Source organism: Anoplopoma fimbria, chromosome 9, assembly GCF_027596085.1.
Source record: "Anoplopoma fimbria isolate UVic2021 breed Golden Eagle Sablefish chromosome 9, Afim_UVic_2022, whole genome shotgun sequence".
Taxonomy (NCBI): Eukaryota; Metazoa; Chordata; class Actinopteri; order Perciformes; family Anoplopomatidae; genus Anoplopoma; species Anoplopoma fimbria.
The window spans coordinates 28,763,287-28,786,618 of record NC_072457.1 but is presented as its reverse complement, the minus strand read 5'-3'; the positions used below and the strand labels follow the sequence as shown (position 1 = coordinate 28,786,618).

The 23,332-nt window shown below is 42.0% G+C and overlaps 1 protein-coding gene across 5 annotated transcripts in view; it reads right to left on the bottom strand.

Moving 5' to 3' along the window:
- Nucleotides 1-188: 188 nt before the first annotated feature.
- Nucleotides 189-23,332, bottom strand: part of rgs12b (regulator of G protein signaling 12b) — a 43,678-nt gene continuing 20,534 nt past the window's right edge. For 3 of the 5 annotated variants that reach the window (XM_054603580.1, XM_054603579.1, XM_054603581.1), the window contains exons 6-19: nucleotides 13,031-13,052; nucleotides 7,168-7,337; nucleotides 6,855-6,947; nucleotides 6,550-6,693; nucleotides 5,346-5,528; nucleotides 4,824-4,974; nucleotides 4,594-4,688; nucleotides 4,135-4,347; nucleotides 3,658-3,731; nucleotides 3,367-3,493; nucleotides 3,168-3,264; nucleotides 2,954-3,024; nucleotides 1,767-1,938; nucleotides 189-1,330 (exon numbers count right to left, since the gene is read on the bottom strand). In XM_054603580.1, coding sequence (XP_054459555.1) covers nucleotides 723-1,330; nucleotides 1,767-1,938; nucleotides 2,954-3,024; nucleotides 3,168-3,264; nucleotides 3,367-3,493; nucleotides 3,658-3,731; nucleotides 4,135-4,347; nucleotides 4,594-4,688; nucleotides 4,824-4,974; nucleotides 5,346-5,528; nucleotides 6,550-6,693; nucleotides 6,855-6,947; nucleotides 7,168-7,337; nucleotides 13,031-13,052 — 2,220 coding nt within the window. In that variant the 3' untranslated portion in view covers nucleotides 189-722. The remainder of the gene's footprint in view (nucleotides 1,331-1,766; nucleotides 1,939-2,953; nucleotides 3,025-3,167; nucleotides 3,265-3,366; nucleotides 3,494-3,657; nucleotides 3,732-4,134; nucleotides 4,348-4,593; nucleotides 4,689-4,823; nucleotides 4,975-5,345; nucleotides 5,529-6,549; nucleotides 6,694-6,854; nucleotides 6,948-7,167; nucleotides 7,338-13,030; nucleotides 13,053-23,332) is intronic. The other 2 variants (XM_054603582.1, XM_054603583.1) reach the window with 2 other exon arrangements.

Sequence of the window (23,332 nt, the reverse complement as noted above, 5' to 3'; positions counted from 1 at the left end):
GTAGCATATGTTTGTATTTATGGGGTCTGGCCCCGCCGTGTCAGCATGCAGTGTGATCAAAAGCATGTAATAAGTTGGAAATAATATATGGGTCACTTAGAAGTGCAGTTAAGTAGTCTCCAAACCACTGTGGATTTTGAACAGCTAGTGATTGTTAGAAAATACATAAATGGACCTCTGGCAAGGAGAAAATGTTTTTTAAAATGTGTAAAGATGTGTGAAGTCTTGTTTGTAATTGGCTAAAGTGCATTGTTAGATTCTGTACACTGGAGAGGAGGGGAGGTGGGGGGGGGTTTGGCACTGGTCATCGTGCTCACGTCTCTAGAAATAATCCACAGCGCTCAGAAATTCACACAGATACAAACCACGCAGTGAAATGTCTGGACAAGTTCTGTTCAAGCCTAATGCATCCATTCATTTCCTCTCTTTATGTGTCTGACCTAGTTTGTATTCAGGCTGTCCTTGACTGTTGAAGGCAGTAGATACATCACTATATTCCACTTTTTGACTAAATTAACACTCATTTCTACGGCACGTGATGAAGGCTCAATCTTTTACCTTACTCTATTTTACAATAGTAACAGAAAGTGATTTATGAAATAAAGGGAGGAGATCTGGATGCATTCTGGGCCGACTGTGAACTTCAAACTGACTTTATTGGGTCTCCAGTCCCGCTTACAGTCAGGTGAAGGAAGAGGTGAAAGTTCAAAAGTTTTTAGAGTTCACACTGGGGATGTACCTGAGCTAGGCCGACCGCCCTGTGCTTGTTGTTGGGGTCGGGGGTGGGGTTGGGCTTTGCACTGTAGGGCTGAGGGAATGACGTAGTTGAGGCTGGGGCTGTCAATGTCCGCCTCTCCTACAAGAGTCAGATCAGACAGCGTGTCCTCCTCCAGCATCTGGACCGATTCTCCCCTACAGGAGTCCTGGAGGAGACCACGCTGGGCACCCTGGGAAGGGTGGATGGGGGAGATGGTGCCAGGAAACGGAGGAGGTTGTCTGGCTTTCCTCCCCCCTCCACTCTCAGTTCCCAATGCAGAGTCCAAGCTCTGGGACTGATGGCTCGCGTTGAGCAAGTGGGTGCTGCCTCCCCTGTCGTTGCTGTTCACCTTATTGCCCCGGCGACCGTTGCTAGGGAAGCTGCCGTTGTTGGGGTTAAGGGAATAAGGGGTGGAACAACTGGGCTCAGAGAAGTAGGGAGGAGGTGCAGCCTGGTTGGTTGCCACTGGCGACAGGCGCAGAAAGTCTGGGATCTGCAGGTCGCTTTTGTTTAGCAGGCCTCGCTGGTCGTCTGCTCGGTTGCTCTGAGCTTTGGATATTAGGTCGAAGAACTCTGCAGGCACACACACACACACACACACACACACACACACACACACACACACACACACACACACACACACACACACACACACACACACACACACACACACACAGGTGTACAGACACACATAGGCACACGCATGTGCACATACAAACACACACACACACATAAATGAGTAATCACCAAAATAACATAATGAAAAACAGTAAAACACATCCATTGTAATTTAGAAAACATGCAGCAGAGGGTTTGTATTAATCAGTTAGACAAGTCAAAGCTACATTCAGTGTAAGCAGAGGTGACTGTGCTACATGTAGCTAGCTAGCTTTGAAAGCATTTGGTGCTGCTTCTGCAATACTGCAGACAGGCCAAAGGGTTAGTGTGATCACAGCAACCAAGCTACAGAAACAAAAAAACAGAGAGAGGGAGGTCGTTCAGTCTTTACCTTCAGCTTCGTCTATATTAATCTTTTTCTGCTTTCTTTTCTCCGGAGCCTTATGGAGAGAGACAGAGTGGTTGGGTAAGGGCTTGCTGCTTGTGTCAGGGCTGGGCCCAGTCTTGCCGTTTTCCCCATGGGGGTGGGCTGGACCGGCTTTCCCTGACGGCCTGTCCTCCCCCTGGGGGCCACAATGAGAGCGGAGCGGGGCATTAGAGCCCTGTTGAGTCATAATAGTGCAAGTATGGGCACAATTAACGACAACACGTGGGGGCCAGTGCTACTGATAGTGAGGAGGGTGACCAATTGTAAAAATGAGAATTTGATGGGGGAGTAGGGGGCACAAGTTTCAGTGATGCTTTGCGTTTGAGAAGGACAGTAAAGTAGGATGAAAATAACTATGATAATGATTTTGTTGGTTTTGTGTAATTAATAAATCATCGACAAGTGTACTTCTGGTAAAACACACATCTACGATGACTTCTAATTGAAAGACAGGTGGGATGTTCCATTCAGTCGACCACAATGCTTAGCACTGTGTGTACTAAGCATCTCCAACATGTTGGGTAACAGTCACACACCATAACACCAGAGGGACCAACGTTCTACTACGTGAAGCCACACTACTGCCCTTTAAGTGGGAAACAGCAGATTATTTTAGAATCAACCAAGAAAGCAAAAGTGACCATCAGGTTAAAGACCCAATCATAACAAGACCCACACAGCATTCTAAAGTGCTAATGCCACCACCAACTAAGCCCTTTCCAGGTGCACAGAGGGAGTCTTTGAGGTTGTGAGGTCCAGAAAATGCTCCAAAAAGGCTGTGCCACTATCGCCTGGCCACTGGGTTTGTTATGGAAGAAAGAGAACCAGCAAACCAGAGAGAGAAGTTGACGATGCACTCGGCCACAGGCAGACCACAGTAATGGAACATTAGCATCCTTGAGAGTGTGACGGGGCTCCACATCAAGAGTGCACATAAATACAGTCACAAGCAGCCCCAACACTGACAGAGACACACATCATACACCTGAGCACATTAATAAACACATTGCAAACAGACGTGGGTGATTGAGGACAGCAAGAGAGACACTTAGTAGCGTGACATCATCAACCAGGAAGTGGAGACATTCTGTGGGTTATGGAACATTCCAGAGCAAGAAGAAAATATAAAAAAAGACTGGGTGAGATCTTACTGTTGTCGATTGGTTTCTGCTTGTCGAGGCCGGGACGAGGCCCTTAGAGGGAGCTGGTTTCTGTTTGTCTGCTGAATGAACAAAAGGGAGCATACAGATGCACAATTGAGACAGAAATATACTGAATGAAAAAAAAATCTGTTCAGTATGTTGTCAATGAGAGACAGCAGATTACATTTTTTAACGACAGCAACTGCATGTGTGTGTTACTTACCTTTTCCAGGGGTGTTTTCTGCAATATCTAATACCACTCGCAGCCCGTCCAGATTAGATATAGGAAGACCTAGATCTAATGGCTCCAACTCGCCACTCTACATCAGACAAACACACGTGATATGAGTTTGACGTCTTCACATACACTGCCTGTCTGTCTATTACTTTCCGTCTATATACAAGCAGCCAGAGTGACTTACAATGCGTGCTACCAAGTCAGCGAGGTGCAGGCCGTATTTGGCCACCACAGGCCTGAGGACCTCAGTCACCGGCTTGGTGGGCTTTGCTTTTAGGCCCACCGAGCGGTTAATAGGGACCAAGTCGAGTCTGGAGAAAGAAAACAGAATTCATGTTTTCTGAAGGATTCTGTAGCAGCAGCAGCAGCGTAAATGGTAGTGACAGTTTCAAGACAACCATTTTCTCTCACTTTTACTCCTAGTATTGGTTTGAAATGTTTGAAAGCTTATGATGTTCACTTCTTATTACTTTACCTGAAGAGAGTGCGTTTTTCTAGTCGGAGGTCCCGAGAGCACAATGTCATACAGTCTTGGTCTAAAACAAGTGGCTGAGAAAGTGAGACAGAGAAGAAGAGAGTCATCGTGGAAGATGTCCTGCTAGTTGCCAAACCCTACAATATGATTACCTACTGCTAAATTAAACCACATAAGATACTTTCTGAACCTATGAAATTATTCTATTTGGGTAGTTTAAAACTGCTTTATAATTTTGGGGCCTGGTAAAATTGATATAAATAACATGTTATCAATCTATTGCCTGTTGAGCAGTGAGACTGAATCAAAAACAATAAAGTTGTGGGCCATAAAACTGCCCAAAATGAGCTATAGGATGGAAAGGCACTCCGTAGACCTGCAGAGTCCGTGTGATTCTGTTTTAGATAATTTGTACAAAGAGCTTTGAAGCCTATAATAAAGATGATTAGCACAGCACCATGTCCACTTGTGTTGTACCTTCTCCCCTCCGACCAGGAAGAGGTCTATAGCTGCCAGGTTGATGCAGAGCTTCTCACAGAGGCCCAGCAGCAGGTCCCTGATAGACACTCCCGCCCTCAGAGGCACAGAGCAACATGAACCGTCCGGCAAACTTATGTTGCACTGCCTCAAGGGGGCGCTGCCTCCTCCGCGCTCTGTTGTTGCTGATACTGCGGCACGGGAAACATCACCCTGAAGCAAGAAGACGGAGACACGGAGAGGGAGGGTGAGAGGAGGATTAGAAATATAAGACTGACTATGGAAATGAAGGTTGAGAGGAGGGAAGACAACAGACAGTCTGACATTTTTCAGTATTCCCAGTGTTCAGTTGTTTGATTTACTTTTTAAGTAGATAAACTGCTCCATGCTGAAATTAATGTCTATGTGCCCTTTAATGCAATGTCTGCTCAAGCAAAATCAAGCTCTTCCCAGACTGACCTCGGTCCTCCCCGACCCTGACGTCCCCAGCTCCAGACTTGCTCCTGAAGACAGCGAGCCCTGGGATTCACGGCGACCATTGCTGCCAGAGAAATCTGAAAAAATGATACACTCATCAGTAGTGTCTACTAATTCCAAACCTCTATATCCAACATGAAAAATAGCCCACCACTTAGAGAGAAATAACTTTTTAAATCAACAACATTTTAAACATGTTTAAAACTACTCACTGTAGTTGAAGTCTGCCAGCTCTCGTTTCTTCGGGCCTTTGCCGAAGCTCCTGTTGCGAGACCAGGAGAAGAACATGCCTTTCTTTCGGTCTCCGGAATCATCGCGACTGTCATCATTTAAAGACCTGCCCGACTTGCTTTTTTTGTCCTCCTGTAAGACACACACACAAAGTCAATGAACAGGGAAAGACACAGGTGAGAAGGTGTACACAAAGAAACCCACCAGAGGATGAATGCAACCCCATTAGAGAACACACACAGAAATACATACAGACGGGCTAGTTACTGTGCTTTTCCTCGGGCCTCAAAATATCTAATCTGTTCTACTTCATGGCATATATATATATATATATATATATATATATATATATATATATATATATATATATATATATTTGATTATAAGAGTATAGATTTCCATAAGTTTCCCAATATTTCAATGTATCCCTACATTAATAGTGTAAAAACAGAGACCAGATTCAGCCAAGTGGAAGTCTTTGTGGAGGCTTTTTGTTGCTTTACCTTCTTGGGTGTGGAGAGATTGGAGCGGTCGGAGCCAGTGGTGCTGTGTTTGGAGGTGGGGCTGCTGGGGATGTGGTAAGGGTCTGGCAGGGGCCTCCCCTCCACCTCTGCCAGCATGCACTCCTGGTACAGCAGAGACTTAAGGAACCGCGTGTAGCTGTCGAACTTCATCAGGTTGAAGATCTGAAGGGGCAAAAAGGAAGGAAAGGAGTCATCAGTGGGCAACAAAAATACAGGAAAGATTGAAAAAGCACACAAAAAAGGAACATAGAAAAGGAGGAACTAGAAAGAAAGGGGATGGAAGGCAGGAAGAGAGAATGGAAAAACATGCAACGGTAAAAGGATTGAAACAAAAATTAAGTAAGACAGAATGAAAGGATGAAGGGAGAAGGGGAAATGATAAGAGAGAATAAGAATTAAAGAACAAAGAGGCAAAGACTGAAATAATGAATTACAAAAAGAAAATCACAGATGTTGGAAGCACATGTTCAAAGGTCAAAGGTTGAAATTTAAGTAAGAGTCTAATATCCCACCAGCAGCCTCTTGAGGTTGTTCAATTCCTAAAATCCATGAGGTTACAAAAATGAATTGTGTCTGTCCTCTGGGGAGAATGAAAGTGCTTCTTCAATGGTGGCACAGGATTTTGACAAATCCAGAGGTGTTTTGGAAAATCTCATCTCTGGCTGTGATATATGTATGTCTGTGTGTGTGTGTGTGTGTGTGTGATATATGTGTCTGTGTGTGTGTGTGTGTGTGTGTGTGTGTGTGTGTGTGTGTGTGTGTGTGTGTGTGTGTGTGTGTGTGTGTGTGTGTGTGTGTGTGTGTGTGTGTGTGTTATCAGAGTTTGAATATCTGAGCTGAGCTGTTAAACTTGACAGATCTTGTCAACAACCCCCCCCTCCCCTCCACAACATGCACATCTAAGAAGCCATTCACATGAATGATGCTAGAAAGCAGGCGATGATGAATAGTCGAGCTTATGTTGTGTTCTTTGAAGACAGCACATTTTCAATAGAGGTCTGTTTGGATTCAGTTTTATGAGTAATCTAAATTTGTCCTGTAGGGAAAGCCTCTTGTCACTTTCCCCTTCAGGAGGAAGGTCAGAGGTCAGTGTCTTCTGAGTACAGCTCCTGAAGCAGTGGCCTTAATCACCACGAGATTTCAATAAATAAGTCCTTGAGTTTGTGTTTGGTGGATACGCTACCTGCAGTTGCTGCTCCTTAAACATGTCAGGTCGGGGGGCATTGAGTATGTCGTCAGCGAGCTGGGCTTGACTATCTATGTTGACCGGTGTTGTGGCCTTGCTGGACAGGAAGCTGTTGTAGATCTCCCTGGCACGCTGAGAGAGCTGGGGAAGGATGTGGAGGAGAGGTATAGATAAAAAGACAAGGTCATAAGACAGAGGCAGAATGAGAAGGCAAGGAATTATAACACATAACATCTCTGCTCATTATTGGGGTGTAAATGAATACATGTGTGTGATCAAACAGTGTCTTGCATGTCTGTTACCTGCTTCTTGTCATTCTCAGGGACGTGGCTGAAGAACTCACAAGCCTGCCAGAACAGGATGTTCTCCTCACTGAACTCTTTCTTTAGGAACTCCTGCATCACATGCATTAAATGTGGATCAACAATTAGGAAAAATCTGGAAAAATATCGTCAGAAGACCCAGAAAAACACAACTAACAAGAGCAAATCTGGTTTAGCTTTAACTTTGCAATATCATAAAGGTTTGATTAAAAAAGTCCTTTTCGAAAATTGGTAGAAAAATAGCCTATCTGTTATGTGAATGTACAACATCAGCCAAGTGCTGTGATAGTACCGAGAAGTAGCGGACTCCCACAGGGTCCTGGAGCAGCCTCTCGAAGCAGACAGCCCAGCTGGCCACTCTCCTCTCAGTGTGGCGCCGGTGGCTCTGAACGCTGGGCAGGCTGGCATTACTGTTCAGACTGTTGTCGCTGCTGCAGCCCTGCAGCTCCACGCTGTTAAGTTCTGTACAACACACACAAATACACACAACATGATAAAGTTATAGTGGCCACTTCTGGGTAGCTCTCAATTTGATTTGATTCAGGCTGTAATGATTACTACATTGTTTTTATGCGTCCACACTTTTTTCTACTGTACTGTGCGCATTTACAGCAGCAAAATCAATGGCTGGTCTGGTCGAAGAAGGGTAATGGTTGAAATAAAATGGTTATTTATCCCGGTTTGTTTTTTAGTTTTTCTCTGTCTGAAGGGGCTTCACCTGACGGCAGCACTATCAGTGGCATGGTGTGTCCCGTGCCGATGAGGGCAGAATAAGTTAGGCCAGTCCAGGTAAACCTCCTCTCCCCACACGTGTCCCTGCTGTGGATTGCTGCCGCTTCATCTTTCACTTTGCAACACAACACCCCTACAGCACACTTTCACTCACAAAATCCCTACTATATAACATTATAGATTTAATCTGCCATTTTATTTTTCAACTCCCGTGTTGTAAATTAATGTACTTCACGATTTTGGGTCTCCTATTCTTTCCAACGTCCAAGCAACGGTCGTAAAGTTAGACATCATATATTATATATCACAATATAGTAAATAAACGCAAAATAAACTTTAAATCTAGAAGCGCACTTGGTGAGCACAGACCTCTGCCAAGGCCAAATGCCCTGTCTTACAATGTTAACGATCTGTGTATCAGACAACAAGAACCAAAGGGAAAACATAACCTCCATGGTGGAGATAATAACCTGATGTTCACAATACAAAGGACTGTGTTCCACTGTTTTGCATTATATCAGACACTCACTCATGTAAAACAATAACTAGTATAGTTGTGGACAAGAGAGTATTGTCAAACAACACAACATCACTATTCAAATCCATGGAAAGTCCAAAACATAATGTTTCTCCACTATCTTTCAAACGTATCAAAATGCATTAGAAGTATCTGCAGCTTCACGCTGTTAAGTTCAGAACTGTTGAAGTATGTTAACAACATCCTTCATTGGACACGTTATCTATGTGTAGTCACAGTCTAGTAGATTCGATCATGAACAACTCCCAACAGCATAAACTGATTCCCCAAAATGTTATGCATGGATGCTTAATCCATGGAAGAGTTGATTATTTTTCCCACCACAAGACCTCAGTACGCCTGTGTTCCTCATGTTTAGAAGGACTTTTATAGCAAAGGCACAGAGAGAAGCTGAGAATAACCATAATAACAGAGCTCCAGGCCTAAAGAACAGAAAGTGGGTTGCTCAGTTGAGATAAAACAAAAACAAGAACAGCCAGAGGGAGGGCATCACCGGTCAGGTGGCCGAGTCGACGCAAATCTTGTAAATACACTGAAAGACCAGTATGCTGCTCACAGCGAGTCCTGTGTGATTGCAAACTTAGAAACTTCATATCCGCTTTTGCACAATTTTTTTTTTTCCTGATGTTATCAATGACAGTTTTCATACTTAGGATTATGTATTTTCAAACTGTTGGGCTCATTCACTCCCATTCAGTTTCAAACTGCATAGTAAACAGCTCCTAGGACTTCTGCTTCAGCCATTAATGGTAATCCATTTCTGTGAATGGGAGACGAAAAATCAATCACTCCATTCTTTTAACCACTTCCACATCCTGCTAGATCAATCACCTGTCTATCACAGTCACACGCCAACACTATAAAGGTGCATCACAACACTCATAATTGGCTATTAACAACAAGAAAGGAGTGTCAGACACTATTTTACATTAAGAGTTAAAATATTCCAATTTCCTCTTCAAAACAAAAATTTAATTAAAAGTGAATGATTTCCCATGGCTTCCACAGCCAACAGAAACCCAACAAGAAAAATGCTTGATAAAATGCAAGTATCGTATGGAGAAAAAAAATGCAAATTCTTAAAAATAGAGTTTCACAGTAAGAGATGACAATTTCTGCCAACTTCATTCCTGGAATTTAAAATATATATTCTTTAGTAGGATTTTAAAGGCCCTGGAAACTTGAAAACATTAATATTTAATGTTATAGAGAAATACTTAAGATTTGAAACCACTTTTTCAGGGGCAATAAGTAAGATAAGTTAATACGTAAGAACTTTTTTCTATCTACATTTCCCAGAGGGTGTTCTTTGCTTAGCATGCAAAATGAAATCCATGTGTGAATTACAGTTAGAGTGAACTCAGTGAACTCGGAATTCTTATATGTTCCACAGGGAGTATTACTCCTAACTCTCACTTTTACCTTTATGGAGAAAGGAAATAGCAGAGCAAAGGAACAATAACAGACACCATTCAGACCAGCAACAACAGCTGACCTCACACAGTCACAGACAGGTTAACCCTGCAGCTGGTAGTTTAAATAAAACAATTCATTTAACAAACCATCTGCATCGTGTTGCCGTTGTGAAATCCTTCAAAGACTGTCAGTAACTAAACTAAAGCTAAACTGATCCACAACATCCAAGCCTCAAATATGTTTCATTAATTGCTCCATGTGCCTGAAATCTACATTTCCTTTAGTTGGTAGAAGTAGTTGAAGCACCAGATGTTTCCTCACCTGGGTAGAGCTGATAGGAGCCAGTGTGGTGCCAGCAGGGCAGGTAGCGAACCCTGAGGGGTAACCAAGCCCCTCCATCCATACTCACCCTATCAGGGCCACGTCCCAAACGTCAAACACACCAGGTTGAACACATAGTCCAATACGGAGCACACACGCACACACACACAGCTGACAACATCGCAGGAAGGAAGCGAGAGAGAGAGAAAACAGGGAGAGAAGAAGAAGGAAAGAGAGAGAGAGGCTGTTGGTGGTGGGGAGCGACCTGGCTGACAACATGAGAGACCACATAGAGAGTCAGGTCACAACAGACACACACACACACACACACACACACACACACACACACACACACAGCGCTGTGAGCTTCCAGGTAGGTAAGTGATCCAAGCACACACAGGCCTTGAGATGAATAATTCAGAGCCGAGGGAGAACGGAACTAAAAACGCCATTGCACAAGTGCATTCATGTGCACACACACACACACACACACACACACACACACACACACACACACACACACACACACACACACACACACACACACACACACACACACACACACACACACACACACACACACACACACACACACACACACACACACTGCAGTATTGATGAGGAGCTTGTTAAAGGAAGGCCACTACTGACACTAATGAGGCCTGCAGGCCATGCTGCTACATCACACACACACAAACTGACTGTCAACCTATTTTATTATTGTCTTATGACAGATCAAAATGTAAACAATTTCTGACATTTGTTTGCTATAATGCACAATGCAAAGCTTAATATGATACTGCTATAGGCCTTAAAAAGTATTGTGCAAGTACAGACTCATCCCTGTATTCAACAGTCATACATTTAGTCGTGTATGTGCCTGATTTGTTGCTGTAATACCTGGAGAGGAAGTTCAGAGGAAGTACCTTCAAATTCAAAATTAGCCTCAAAATGCTTTTGAAGTTATTTCTACAAATCCCTCATATTTTTTTCTTAAAACAAATTATTTGTTTCGTGTGTTTTATATTGTTTAATTACATTTAGCACTGAAAACCCACAACTTACTATTGTCCTATTATCCTAGTGTCACAGAAGAAGTAAAACATCTTCAGCTTTATTACAATTGTCATATGCAAACAGGTACATACACGAAATACTAAGATTTTGGGAGCAGTTAGCTGCTGTGAAGCGCTTAGATAGGAACTTAGGGTTAAGTGTCTTGCTCAAGGACAGTTTGATATGCAGACAGTAGGAGTCAGGGGTTGAACCACCAACTTTGTGGTTAAAGGACGCACTGAGTCACAGCCACCCCAACAAGTGGTTTCAACACTTGATAAATTATAAAACTCAGTAAAACTCAAATTCAAATGGCACAGCATTACAGGACTTTCATTGTAAAGCAGGACATGGTGAAAGTGTTCAGATCTTTTACTGGAGTTTAAGTAGCAACACCCTAATGTTAAAATATATCAAGTAAAAGTCCTGCATTTCTAATCTTACTGTACAGCGCTTACAAGTATTTAGCATCACAATATACTGAAGGTACTAAAAGTAAAAGTACTCATTATTCTAGATATATTATTAGTGATGCGTTAGTGTGTTAGCATTTCTAATTGCAGCTGGTAAAGAGAAAGTTACAGGCAGGCAGGTAACTTTTTGTAAGAATCACAACTTTCCCTCTCGTACAGTAAAAGATTTGAACTTTGCGTCTTTGATTATGAGATACTGAGCTAAAACTCATATTGTGCTTAACTTATATGATTCACTGTTGAGCATATTACAGCTACTTTTCCACAGAATTGTCAGGTTGGTTGTGCAGGATGACTTTAAGATAACATCACTTAACTTTCTGAGTTAGAGTTTCTCGACCCCATTAACTGTGCAGAATGAATAATCTGTCAACTAGCACCCTTTTCCTTCATGTTTACTTGTTACGCTATCTGATGCAACAATAAGCAACGAGATCATTTAAAGAAATACACACCTTTATTTACGAAATAAGACCAATCCATATAGGTTTCCAAGCTCACAATGAGACAATAAAGACTGAGCGAGTTGCTCTTCACTTACTATATCCTGGTGATAGTGATCTATACCCCTACTTATACTTTGTGTAACTGAGAGGAACCATGAAACATTTTCACTCATCCCTTTACCGTCATGTTCCAAACATCAATGCACATCACTTGCAAAGAGCAAGCTTTCCACTTCACTAACAAACAACACTTCCTCTCTTCCAGAGACACGTGGTGTGAACAAGTGGCCATAAACACTTCTACATCGGAGCTGGCTGTAAACATGTCTGCCATGCATTCTACGCCTCTTCAGCCTTGTTTCTCACCTCCTCTTCCTCCTTTTATCTCCCATCTGCCGGTCTTTCATGTGCATTTGTGAGGTGTTAAAGCACCAATAGAAGCCTCCCAAATCATAGACCTTTCGTTATTGTTGGCAAATGCTAATTGCGCCCATAACACCAACAGTTTAACTCGAACTAGGTCCAATACAATACAACACAAAAATTAGGGAACACAGAATAATAAACTTCCTTAAAATTCCTTAAGTGCTAACTAAAACAACCGACCCTACATAATTCAAAAGAATATAGATTGTTTTGTTACAAATTGCATTTTGGTAATGAACTTTCACATATTAAACTATTACATTCAATACCCCATGCTGTTTCACAAACACACTTAGTAGGGTGAATGCAACACCATTAATTTAGCCTTTTACTGTGAAGTCTAAACAGCACCATTTCTTTTTCTCATGTATGTGATTTGCTACAAGTTGTTGTTGTTGTTGTGCAGTTTATGTTTTCGGTTGCAGCCTGCCAACCTCCGCAGAGCAGGCAGAGGTGGGGCAGACGTTGAGCAGGACCAACCAGACTGTCTGTTGTTTCTGTGAATTTAGTAAAATCAGCCTGATATTAAAGAGGTGTCCACAGTGAACATGGTCGTATCCCTACACTTTAGAACAGGACCACTGGCCCAACACGAAAGCCTTTTATTTCATCCCATTAAATGCTACTTAAAGAAGACCACAACAACTTAAGGATGAGGGAAGCCAATTAGATAAGCCAATTAGAGAAGTGTGTTATAACTCTATGTGTATTGAGAGTGTCAGATGTTGTGAAGACGTATCTACTCACCTCCATCGGAGACTGCAGTGGACTGTAAAGAAGCACAGAGAGACATGGATTAGGAGATTCCCACATCACACAGATGACACATGTTCATACAGTTATTGAGTGCCAACAGGCAGCTGTCCGAGCATGCAGCACTCTGGTCCACATGCAGACACACGCACACACAAGCACAGACTGACTGTGTTTCTCATAGGACCTGGCTCATTAACACACACACACTTTCAAATCATGACACAGTCAGGTTAGTGGCGCACCCACACTCATTGTCTTGTGTGTGGGTGGAATCATCTGTGAACTGGCTGTGCTTGCTCTGCAAGAAAGCTTCCTCAAAGAGGTGGGGCTTACCGTGTGTGTGTGTTTGTGTTTGTGTGTGTTTGTGTTTGTGTGTGTGTGTGTGTGTGTGTGTGTGTGTGTGTGTGTGTGTGTGTGTGTGTGTGTGTGTGTGTGTGTGTGTGTGTGTGCTTTAGATTCAGATCCATCTTTCTTAACGTAGACACAAAACAGCACACAGGAAAACACACTGCACTCAATACAGTGATTTTTCTTTCAGACATGCTGAGCTGTGATGAGATCATTCAACAAAGACATCAGTAGTGTAGCTAACTCTGGAACATAGATGAAACGCTTTGTGACTCAGAAAGAGTAAAGGAGAGGAATAGACAAAAGAGAGAAAGAAAGAAGGGGGAGAAGCAATGACAGAAGTGTTTGTCAGAGACAAAGTACTGATCTCACTCAGCTCTATAGATAAATAATCAAGCCAAGCTGTAAATCCGTAAGAAGCTTTTGATGCTGTTAATCTGTCCACTAATCAAGCTAATGCTTTATTTATTTGGTCAATTATAGGGCTGTGTGCTTTCTAGAAACTGGGGATACAATACTTATCATGAAAGAGGGGTTACGATTCAATATATTGCGATATATAATAATTATGTAGGACAGGCAGTTTATTGCGATTTTTTAAAAACTAATAAAAAAGAAAAAACTGTCACGATATAAAGAACACACTGCCATATGCATACAAATCGGAGTAGAACAAAGTTTTTCTATACAACATTGCACAGAGCAATCTGCATCGATCACAGTCCCTGTAACATCCAATATCATCAATACTTTATGTAGAATCTGAGCCCCGGATCTTTGCAAGTACACACAAAAAATTGGGGCTGCAGTGCTGAAGTCTGCTTTTAAGACCACAAGTCTTGCACTTACTTAATCTTGTGCCTTGTTAAGACTCTGAATTGTCTTGGCTGGGCTATTGAGAGCAGGTCAAGTTGTTCCTGGCTGGTGATTATGGATCAGTTGTACAGGACTTTGTCTGATTCTATAATAACATGATGCCTTGAAAGAAAAAAACTCAGCCTCTTCCCTAATTTACCTGTAGAAATCTGAAATGGTCTTCAAACCTAAATTCTTTGCATTGATACGTTTTCTTACATCCCTATTACATTCGCGTTTGGAAATGTGAATGATCTCAAGATTAGCACAGACACATGGGAGTCTCCTGGATGACTTGATGTTTCTATGGCGGTTATCTTCAGGTCATCAGTTAGAAATGTCTCAACTTCATATGTGAGACATCAAGTAGTTTCTCTCTCAGTTTGACATGTTGAATAATCATGATTTTCATTATCAACTTCAGTAAAGAAGATCTTAATCAGACATTTAATAGAAAGGCTTGGAATATTTGTTGTTACATTGTACAACATTATATTTAAACAGAGAGCAGCATTTACACAGGTGTTCATAATATTGTGTCCACACCCTTGAAATCAGACTAATACAAAGGGATCAGAAGTACTACCTGAGTAAATCCTCTAATTATCCACCACTTCACTGTATAGTGGTAAACACTTCTCTCAGACAAATAAAATGAAAGTAACCTGTCAGTTACTGTCAGCTTTCTGCAGTAACCTGATTTACTAAACGTAACTAACGGAGGAAACCCAGTTTACAGGTAAAGCATTAGAGAGCTGAACTTTCATTCTCAGCCATGTGTGCATTATATACAAACTGTGCATATCTAATGCAGTTTCTACAAGAACACATGCATGAAGAGTTGAGTGAGGGAGAGCATTGAAAGAAATAATCACTATTTGTAGGAGTACATGTTCAAAACAATGAAATGACTGAAACTGAAACTGAAGCTTGTATTAAAAAATGAGTCAGTTTCCACAGCCTACTGTGGAAACTGAGACACATTCACAATGTAAGGATGAAAAAAATACTCTCTGGTCAGGAAGCAGCATCTTATGGCACTAACACACTAAGAATCATCCTTTCTTGGTTGATAAATATGCAGATTTTTACAGTAACTAGGTTACCACAGTGTTTGTGAATGTGCTCTCGGATCATCGCCAACATAACCTGATCCTTACCAACACATCGGGGTTTTTTGGTGCATGTAAACAAAGTCAATCACTAGTCAGTCAACTTTCAAAACTAACCATAATAAGATCGGAGGATACACAGTACCCTGACGAAGAGTGGATGAACATAATTAAACTAATCAAATCTGATTGAGTTGACCCGTTGGTGCAGCATATGCGCCGGTTTGATTCATGTGCATCTCTCCTCACTTGAGCCAAGCTGTCCTATCCAGATGGCACAGCCGACGTAATCACCGGGATTAGCTATTTCAGACTGTCCTTGGAAGAGTTTGGGTTGGCACCGGCGTGTGAAAAGAGATTTGATGTGACTTTATAGCCGTTGATTGTGGTTGAACCATCGCACAGGACAAGAGGAAAAAGACAGAGGCTGAGAACTCACCAGTGGAAACCGGTTACCCGATCCTCACGCTGATTAGACACCCACACATTTCAACAGCGTGTATTCTGTCTCTCAAGTGTGTGTGTGTGTGTGTGTGTGTGTCTGTGTCTGTGTGTGTTTCATGTGTGTGTTAAGACATGCTTCTTATTTTATATGGGTGTAGACTATGTATGCATGTGGTCGACATCTGTTGGAGATATCTCTTGGATGTAGGGTGCATTCTTCTGTATTTGTGCATGTGTGTGTGTGTGTGTGTGTGTGTGTGTGTGTGTGTGTGTGTGTGTGTGTGTGTGTGTGTGTGTGTGTGTGTGTGTGTGTTCAGCCCCCATCCCCATTCAGCTCCAGTGTGATCACTTCCAGACGTACTCTGTGGTGGAGAGGTTTGGCCCCTAGTCGAGGCCCCAAGTTCCCTCTCCTCTCTTTTCCACCCTGCACCTCTAACCCCCTTCAAACTCCCTTCTTGTGTTTGTTCTTCTCCTCCTGTCCAGTCTCCCCACTCTTTCTCCCTTTGTCCCCCATTACAACCTCTCCTTCCACTCTTCACTCAAGTCGTTCCCTTCTTCACTCCCTCCCTCCTTCAACCCTACCTCAGTCATTCCAGTGGTGTTTCCCCCTCCTCTCCTGGCAGATCCTGGTCATTCCTGACAGCCCACAGGGAAAGACTGGGGTTTTCCAGACTTTCCCTCCTTAAGCTTCTCTCCCAAAGCCCCTATCCATAAAGAAGCTGGAAAAATGCCTTGATAACAGAGAATCATAATATCAAATATACCCCCACAGTTTGTCACACAGTGCATTTTACTTTTATCCTCAATTGCTTTCAAACTTATTAGGCTCTACATTACTTCAGTGTTACTGGCAGTAAGGAATTACCGCTATATGTCATAGCAGCAATATTGTCTGTGATTGTTTCCTGCTGATGCTGATTGTTCGCAGATATTCATGGGGATTTTATGCCCAATATATCATGCTGTAAATACACTGATAAGATCAGCAGAAAAAAAGGTGACACAGCAGCACATGACTGATTACCGTATCCACATATGTGGAGGACTCGGTTCCAAGCAGAAACCTCAGAATGTGCTTGTGGTTATAAATTTTGGGAGTTCAAACAGAGCCATAGAGAATGGTTTCTTCTAATCAATTATTTGTTTGCCATTTAAACAGATGGGATGTTGCATGAAAGCCTTTTCTGAGAATAATTTTCATTACATTCGAGTGTACAGCCTTGCTAAATTGGTGTTGATTTTTAGGGAAGAACTAAGAGAAAGAAAATCCTGCACTTTCAAAATAAAATCTTGTCAGCAAAGAAGTAGAATAGCAGTTTGCTCCTACGATAAGTAACAAATGCAAAGATGTAATGATGTCGACGTGCTTCATCTCGAGCGGGCTAACTTCAGACAGACTTCTGTCAATTGAACTGGGATGTTTTTTTCTGTCTCAGGGATTCAGGTATAGCTGGTCCTGTTTTTTGTTTTTTTTATATAAACACATGAAAATGATCAATTGATCAAGATAAATACCAAGCAGGAAATCTTTTCAGTTTGAAACATGTCTCTGTTCTCAGGTGAACAAACTAAATCAGCTCTCCTAATTGATTTAATATTTGAGAGGCTAGAACAACGAAATGCATTTCCTCTTGATAAATGACTAAAACGTCTGATCAATAATAGTTGGTTTTAATCTTATGTAAATAGACTAATTACTTCAGCATTTATTATTAGATATTCAGTAACGTAAAATCTTTATCTAATGTCCTTCTAGTAACTGGTCACAGAACCTAGTTTTTGTACATCTGTCAGTCTGCGGTCTTTCAATCTTTGAATTCACAAAAATAAAATAAAAAAATAATAGTGAGAAGAACTTTCTAAGAATATTTTGGAGCACTGAGAAATGCTGTGCTCTGAACAGCGATACAGTCGAAGTGTTGTGGACAGTTATACAATGAACACACTCTCACACCCACTTCAACAAAAGATAAGATGGCTGAATATCACATGTCTTCACAACACTCGCTGCTAACACGCACTGAATCAAAAGTCCGGGCATATTTTCCCTTCCTAGCAAATCCCTGCTGCTGATAGCGGTGCCAGTGGGATTTTGTAGTGTTGTATTGCATTAAGGACTTTGTTGATTAGAAGCGTTAAAATGACCCGTTTGATTATGTGCGGTTGAAAAACATGATTATTTTATCCGCAGGCCACAACATGTTTGTACACCAACATCCTCCTGCTTTCAGCTCCCTGAACATAAAATGTCACCTTGTAGCTACACGTCTGGCTTTTTTATCATTGGTGTTATATGTGTGTGTGTGTGTGTGTGTGTGTGTGTGTGTGTGTGTGTGTGTGTGTGTGTGTGTGTGTGTGTGTGTGTGTGTGTGTGTGTGTGTGTGTGTGTGGGAGTGGTTGGTCACTGTGTGTGCAGGTCCCAAGTGCTTTATTAGCTGTGACTAGTGGGAGAGGGGTGGCTTCTTACATCATCTGTTATGAAGCCTGGACGTTGGGTTCAAATTGTGAGAAAAACAACGGTTACAATTTACAGCGGTTAATTCTCCTTGCCTTCATAATATTAATACGTTAAAAGCCATAAAAGTCTCCTTAAACAATCTCATGTTTCTGTAAATGTCCCCTGTCTGTGTACGTTTGTATAGGTGGACGAATGATTCCTGGAAAAAGACCGTTCTGTTTTACAGGATGAGACGCAGAGCAGCCAGTAACACTTAACAGGGTGAATTAAGATCTGTGGGAGAAACTGTCAGGGTGAAGCTATGCACTCACACACACACACACACACACACACACACACACACACACACACACACTCACACACACACACACACACACACACACAAAGACAACACTGTTTGTACCACAGGAACCTATTCCTGGCTCCAACACTGGAGCTGCAACTGCCACCTTTGGTAAGGAATGAGATCCTTACGTGTTGGTAAATGAAAGATGCCTAAAGAGACTGAAATATGGAGGAACACTGAACATGTCTTCCATCTACCTGTAAACACTGGCGTAGCTACAGGAGGCCACACCTATAACCGAACAACTGGCACACACACGCTGTCCTTAAAAGGTGACTTAGAATTCACAACACAGATTTCCTCCTGCACCCACGCAAGCAAACTTCACACAGACACACACAGCTGAGGAGGAAGTTGTTGCGCCAACAGGCTCGATGTGTTCGTGCCTGTGTGTTTACTTTTGAATATGAGGTGAATAGTGGCTGCCATTGAGAAGACCAGAGTCACCCTGCCAGGACTGGCATCCATGAAAAACCGCTTAACTTCATGGCAGTTTAACTCAGAGAGGACGGGCTCAGGCAGACAAGCCGATTAGGTTAATGATCCAAAAGTCGAATGAGGGCCCTGCAGGTGTGGGCATTGATGAAGTTGTTTTCAGGGCAACCAGGATTTGAAAAAGACAGATTGGCACGAATCTAATCACTTCCTGAAGTAATAAAAAAAACCGGATTTTCAGGCAGATTTTCAAAAACATAACTAAATCATGAATAAACACACATACAGCGATCAGAAAAGGCTATGTGTTCACCATCTCAATGTTTCCACATATATTTCAGGACCACATATATTTCAGGACAATAAAACCTAAAAATCCCTGCGATGCATTCAGGAATCAATATCCAGTCTCCATGAAAGGAAGGAATGTGGATAATGTTTGTTTTCCTACAATAGAGCCACACAGGAGATGTGACTCAGAGGCTGAGCCGGTGATAAATGTTTGTTTTACTTGGCTGGTTGCCTTTTGTGCACACAGACAGAAGAGGGTGCAAGACGTTAACGCAATACAATCTGATCAAATATCCCCGTCTGAGCACACTCACAGCTGCCGGTCTGCATGCTAAATTAAGTCAAATTCACTGGAAATTAGTCATTCGGTAGTCAGCTCCCCTTTCCATTGTCTTACAGCTGTTTTTCTCTCACTATCTTTTACACAGACACACACAGGACACAAGCCTTTGAGGTGAATTATACAAAGCATATGACTCAACGAGGCAAAAAAGAAAAAGCTTTTTCTGTCTTTGCTTTCATTTGTCTTAATCTGTGTCCCCGTCTCTACCTCTGTTTCTCCTCCTCTCTATCTCCCGCTCTGGCCCGAAACACATCTGGCTTTGAGAGGAAAAGAAAAAAGCCTAGAGCTTTCTCTTGTTAGTCTTTCTGTCTAGCTTTACCTTTACACTCACTTTCCCAGCCTGCAGCCTCGTCCCCTCTACCAGAAAGGGTGACTTGTTCATTTTGACTTTTTGTAGTGTTTCTTTCCCAAGAGCTCCTGTCCTTTCCCTCTACTTTGTCTTCATTCCTTTCAGTTTGTCTTTCTCTATGCACTCCCTTCCATCCCTGTGTTTCCCTCTCATATTGGTCTGACGGTAATGGATTTCTCTTTTTGTGTACTTTGCTGTCGGCAACAGTCCCCTCTTCCCTCCGTCTCTCCCTGTTTCTCTCAATTGTAATGAGCAGAACGACACTTGAAGGCATTGAATGACATTCTCGCTCCCCTTTTCCCTTCACATTCAATCCTTTTCTTATTTTTCTTATAAAAAAAAGTGGCACTCGTGCCACACTTTTACAGCCAGACTCTGGTTTGTTATTTAATAAATCAGAGAATGTTTTGAATATTTTGAATCCAGCATTAATTAAGTTTGCTTGTATGGACACAAAAAATTCTTCCATTCACTTCCCTCTGCTATAAAAAAAAAAGTTGTGCCCTCTCTCTGTGCCGACCACTTGTACAGCATGTTACAGTAAGTGTGTGTGCGTGCATACTACTCACTGTATTGAAGTTCCAGACTCGCTTGAAGGAAAGCCTCTTCCTGAGGCTCATCCTGCTCTCCTCTCACACAGGAGGAAACCCGCTGACTGCTCAATCTACATATCTGAACCACACAAACACACATGGAAACAGTCGCACTCACACATGTGCGCTGACGCTGACGGAGCCTCTTCGGGAGCTACCTAGGGCAGGAAATTCATGCAGACAGCTGGCTTGTATGGAGCCATGCCTCAGCACATCAGTCACACACACTCACACACACACACACACACACACACACACACACACACCTTAGAATTAGCCTCAACTATCTGCTAAAGTTGAGTTAAGTAGATTTACTGAATCTCACTGTTTCCAGACTATGTCTCTCTTACTACATCATATACGTCTCCTCTTTCTCACACACACTTAGCGGACAGACTGACTAGGAAGTTCCATTCTCTCGCAGAAACACACATGCATACTCGGCTCCGTTTCCATAGTGACACGCCCCCATCAGGCAGCAGTTACTAAGAAGGGGGAGGGAACAAAGGCCGGCCTGCCAATCATGCTCCAGCAAAGCCTTTACCTCTCCACCCTCTTCACAGCACATTTAGGCAGGTTCATGTCAAACTCATATCGGATGTTTTTCTTGTGATTTAGGAAACTAATAGTCTTCTTTGAGTCATGTATTATAGGCAGAGGAAGAGAAGAGGAAGAAGATACTTTATTTTGTAGCACACACTTTAAATAAACTGATGAAATTTTCTACAGGTTTGTTAAAAGGTCAACTGGAGCAAACAAAGGCACTTCACAGGACAGAGAAGCACACACACACACACACACACACACACACACACACACACACACACACACACACACACACACACACACACACACACACACACACACACACACACACACACACACACAAACACACAAACAAAGGCTGCAATTGAGTTTGTGCATAATATGGCCTTGAGCCTACACCTAGCTCCCCCTAATTTCCTGTTTTATCAAAGTTCCTGTTACAGCTTCTCCTATACCTCTACAGTCTGTATTTGTGATGCCACTGTTTCCATCACGGATGACTAACTGGTGTGTACTGTACAGTGAAAGGAGAACACATGATTCCCCCAAAAAGTTTGTTTAAGTGAGTCTGTTTGACCTGGAAAGACGGAAAGCAAGTAGTATATGTTTGTGGATGTTCAATTACAAATATTTAATTTCAGAGATAAACTCAAACATTTCCATTGCATTGTTTTACACCTGAAAGCATGCATCGTCTTTCTCACAAGCCACCAAATTCCAACAAACTGGGATTCCACTTGTCTTCCCTCTCTGAACTGGACTTGTATGACTGCCAGACTCTACAGCTGTAGCGAATATATACTGCATATTAAACAGTCCGTTTAATGAAATCGGTCTTTTGTTGTTGCGTTTTGTCTGTGTCTATTTAGTGTGTGTATGTGGCACCATCCAGAAAAATCAAAAACATCAAAGGGCTCAGCTGCACCCTCTAAAAACTTATATAAACCAGTAAACATTATATGTCCACTTCAGTTTTCCTCCATTATTTCTAATGAAAAAGTGCCACTTTGGAGACCATTGGCCCAAACTAGAGATTTTTTACTGCCCTCTTTTCAGAACCACAAGTGCCATTTGAGGACATAGAGCTAAAAAACGCAGTGCCGTATTGTTGTTAAAGCTAATGTTAACGTCCTCGTATCACAGCAACATCAGGGATGGCTCCAGCACTAAGCCTCCCGACTAACATTGTACACACATAGTGAGGCTGAAGGTGCTGCCAGAGCACTAATTACCAGAACTTCTGAACACTGAAGAGCCGCCCAGAGGACCCCAAATTTTTTTAACTTTCAAGTTTGCCTGGTTCAGTTTCTTAAATCAAATACACCTAAAGAGCAAGGAGTTTCATTTCAGAGCAGCACGCTGGTGTTTGAAACATCTTTGACAGGCCAGGAAGAATTATGAGAGTATATATGAGTAGCCTGTGCTCAAGTTCAGTCCAAAACATATCCATCAGCTGAGGGGAAGAGGGAGAAACCGGGCGTCACAAAGGACAGGAGGAATGTGAAAAAATGTTTAAACTGGCTAAATCCACATCCTGATGAGAAAAGGAAGAGATGAGAGAAGAAGAAAAGAAAAGAGGAGAGATTGGTCATGTCTCTCTCTCCCTCTGATCTTCTCCTTTGCATATATCAGATAAAAATAACACAACAGGGCTGTATAAAAAAAGACACATGCAAAGTTTAAAGCAAACCACATGGCTGAAATTTGCATTGTTAGCCAAACACATGTGTATACTACCCCCAAGTATACATTAGAAATATAGTTTATTGCCTTAAGGGGGTCATATTAGGCTTCAGTCATTATTTATTAACATATCTTTGTTGGTGGTTTCTAACTTGTGACTGCGCTTTGTCTTTGTCGATGCCATTTGCCTGCCTTTTTATAATGCTGGCATACGAAATCAGTAGTTCATTTTGCAGTTTTAAACAATACAATACAATACATTCCACTTTGATAAAGTGATAGTTTCTTGTGAGGAAACTGACATGACTGTTCGTGGCTAATTAATTAAATACCTGAGAAATGCAGTTGCTTCATTTCTTTGACACATAAATCCTGTTAATCCAATTACATTTTATATATAAAATCCTCAACAATGTATACATTTCTATGATCTCATTGTATATCAGCATCTTGCCTGTGTAAGACAGGAATTTTGACTTTGTTTTTAACC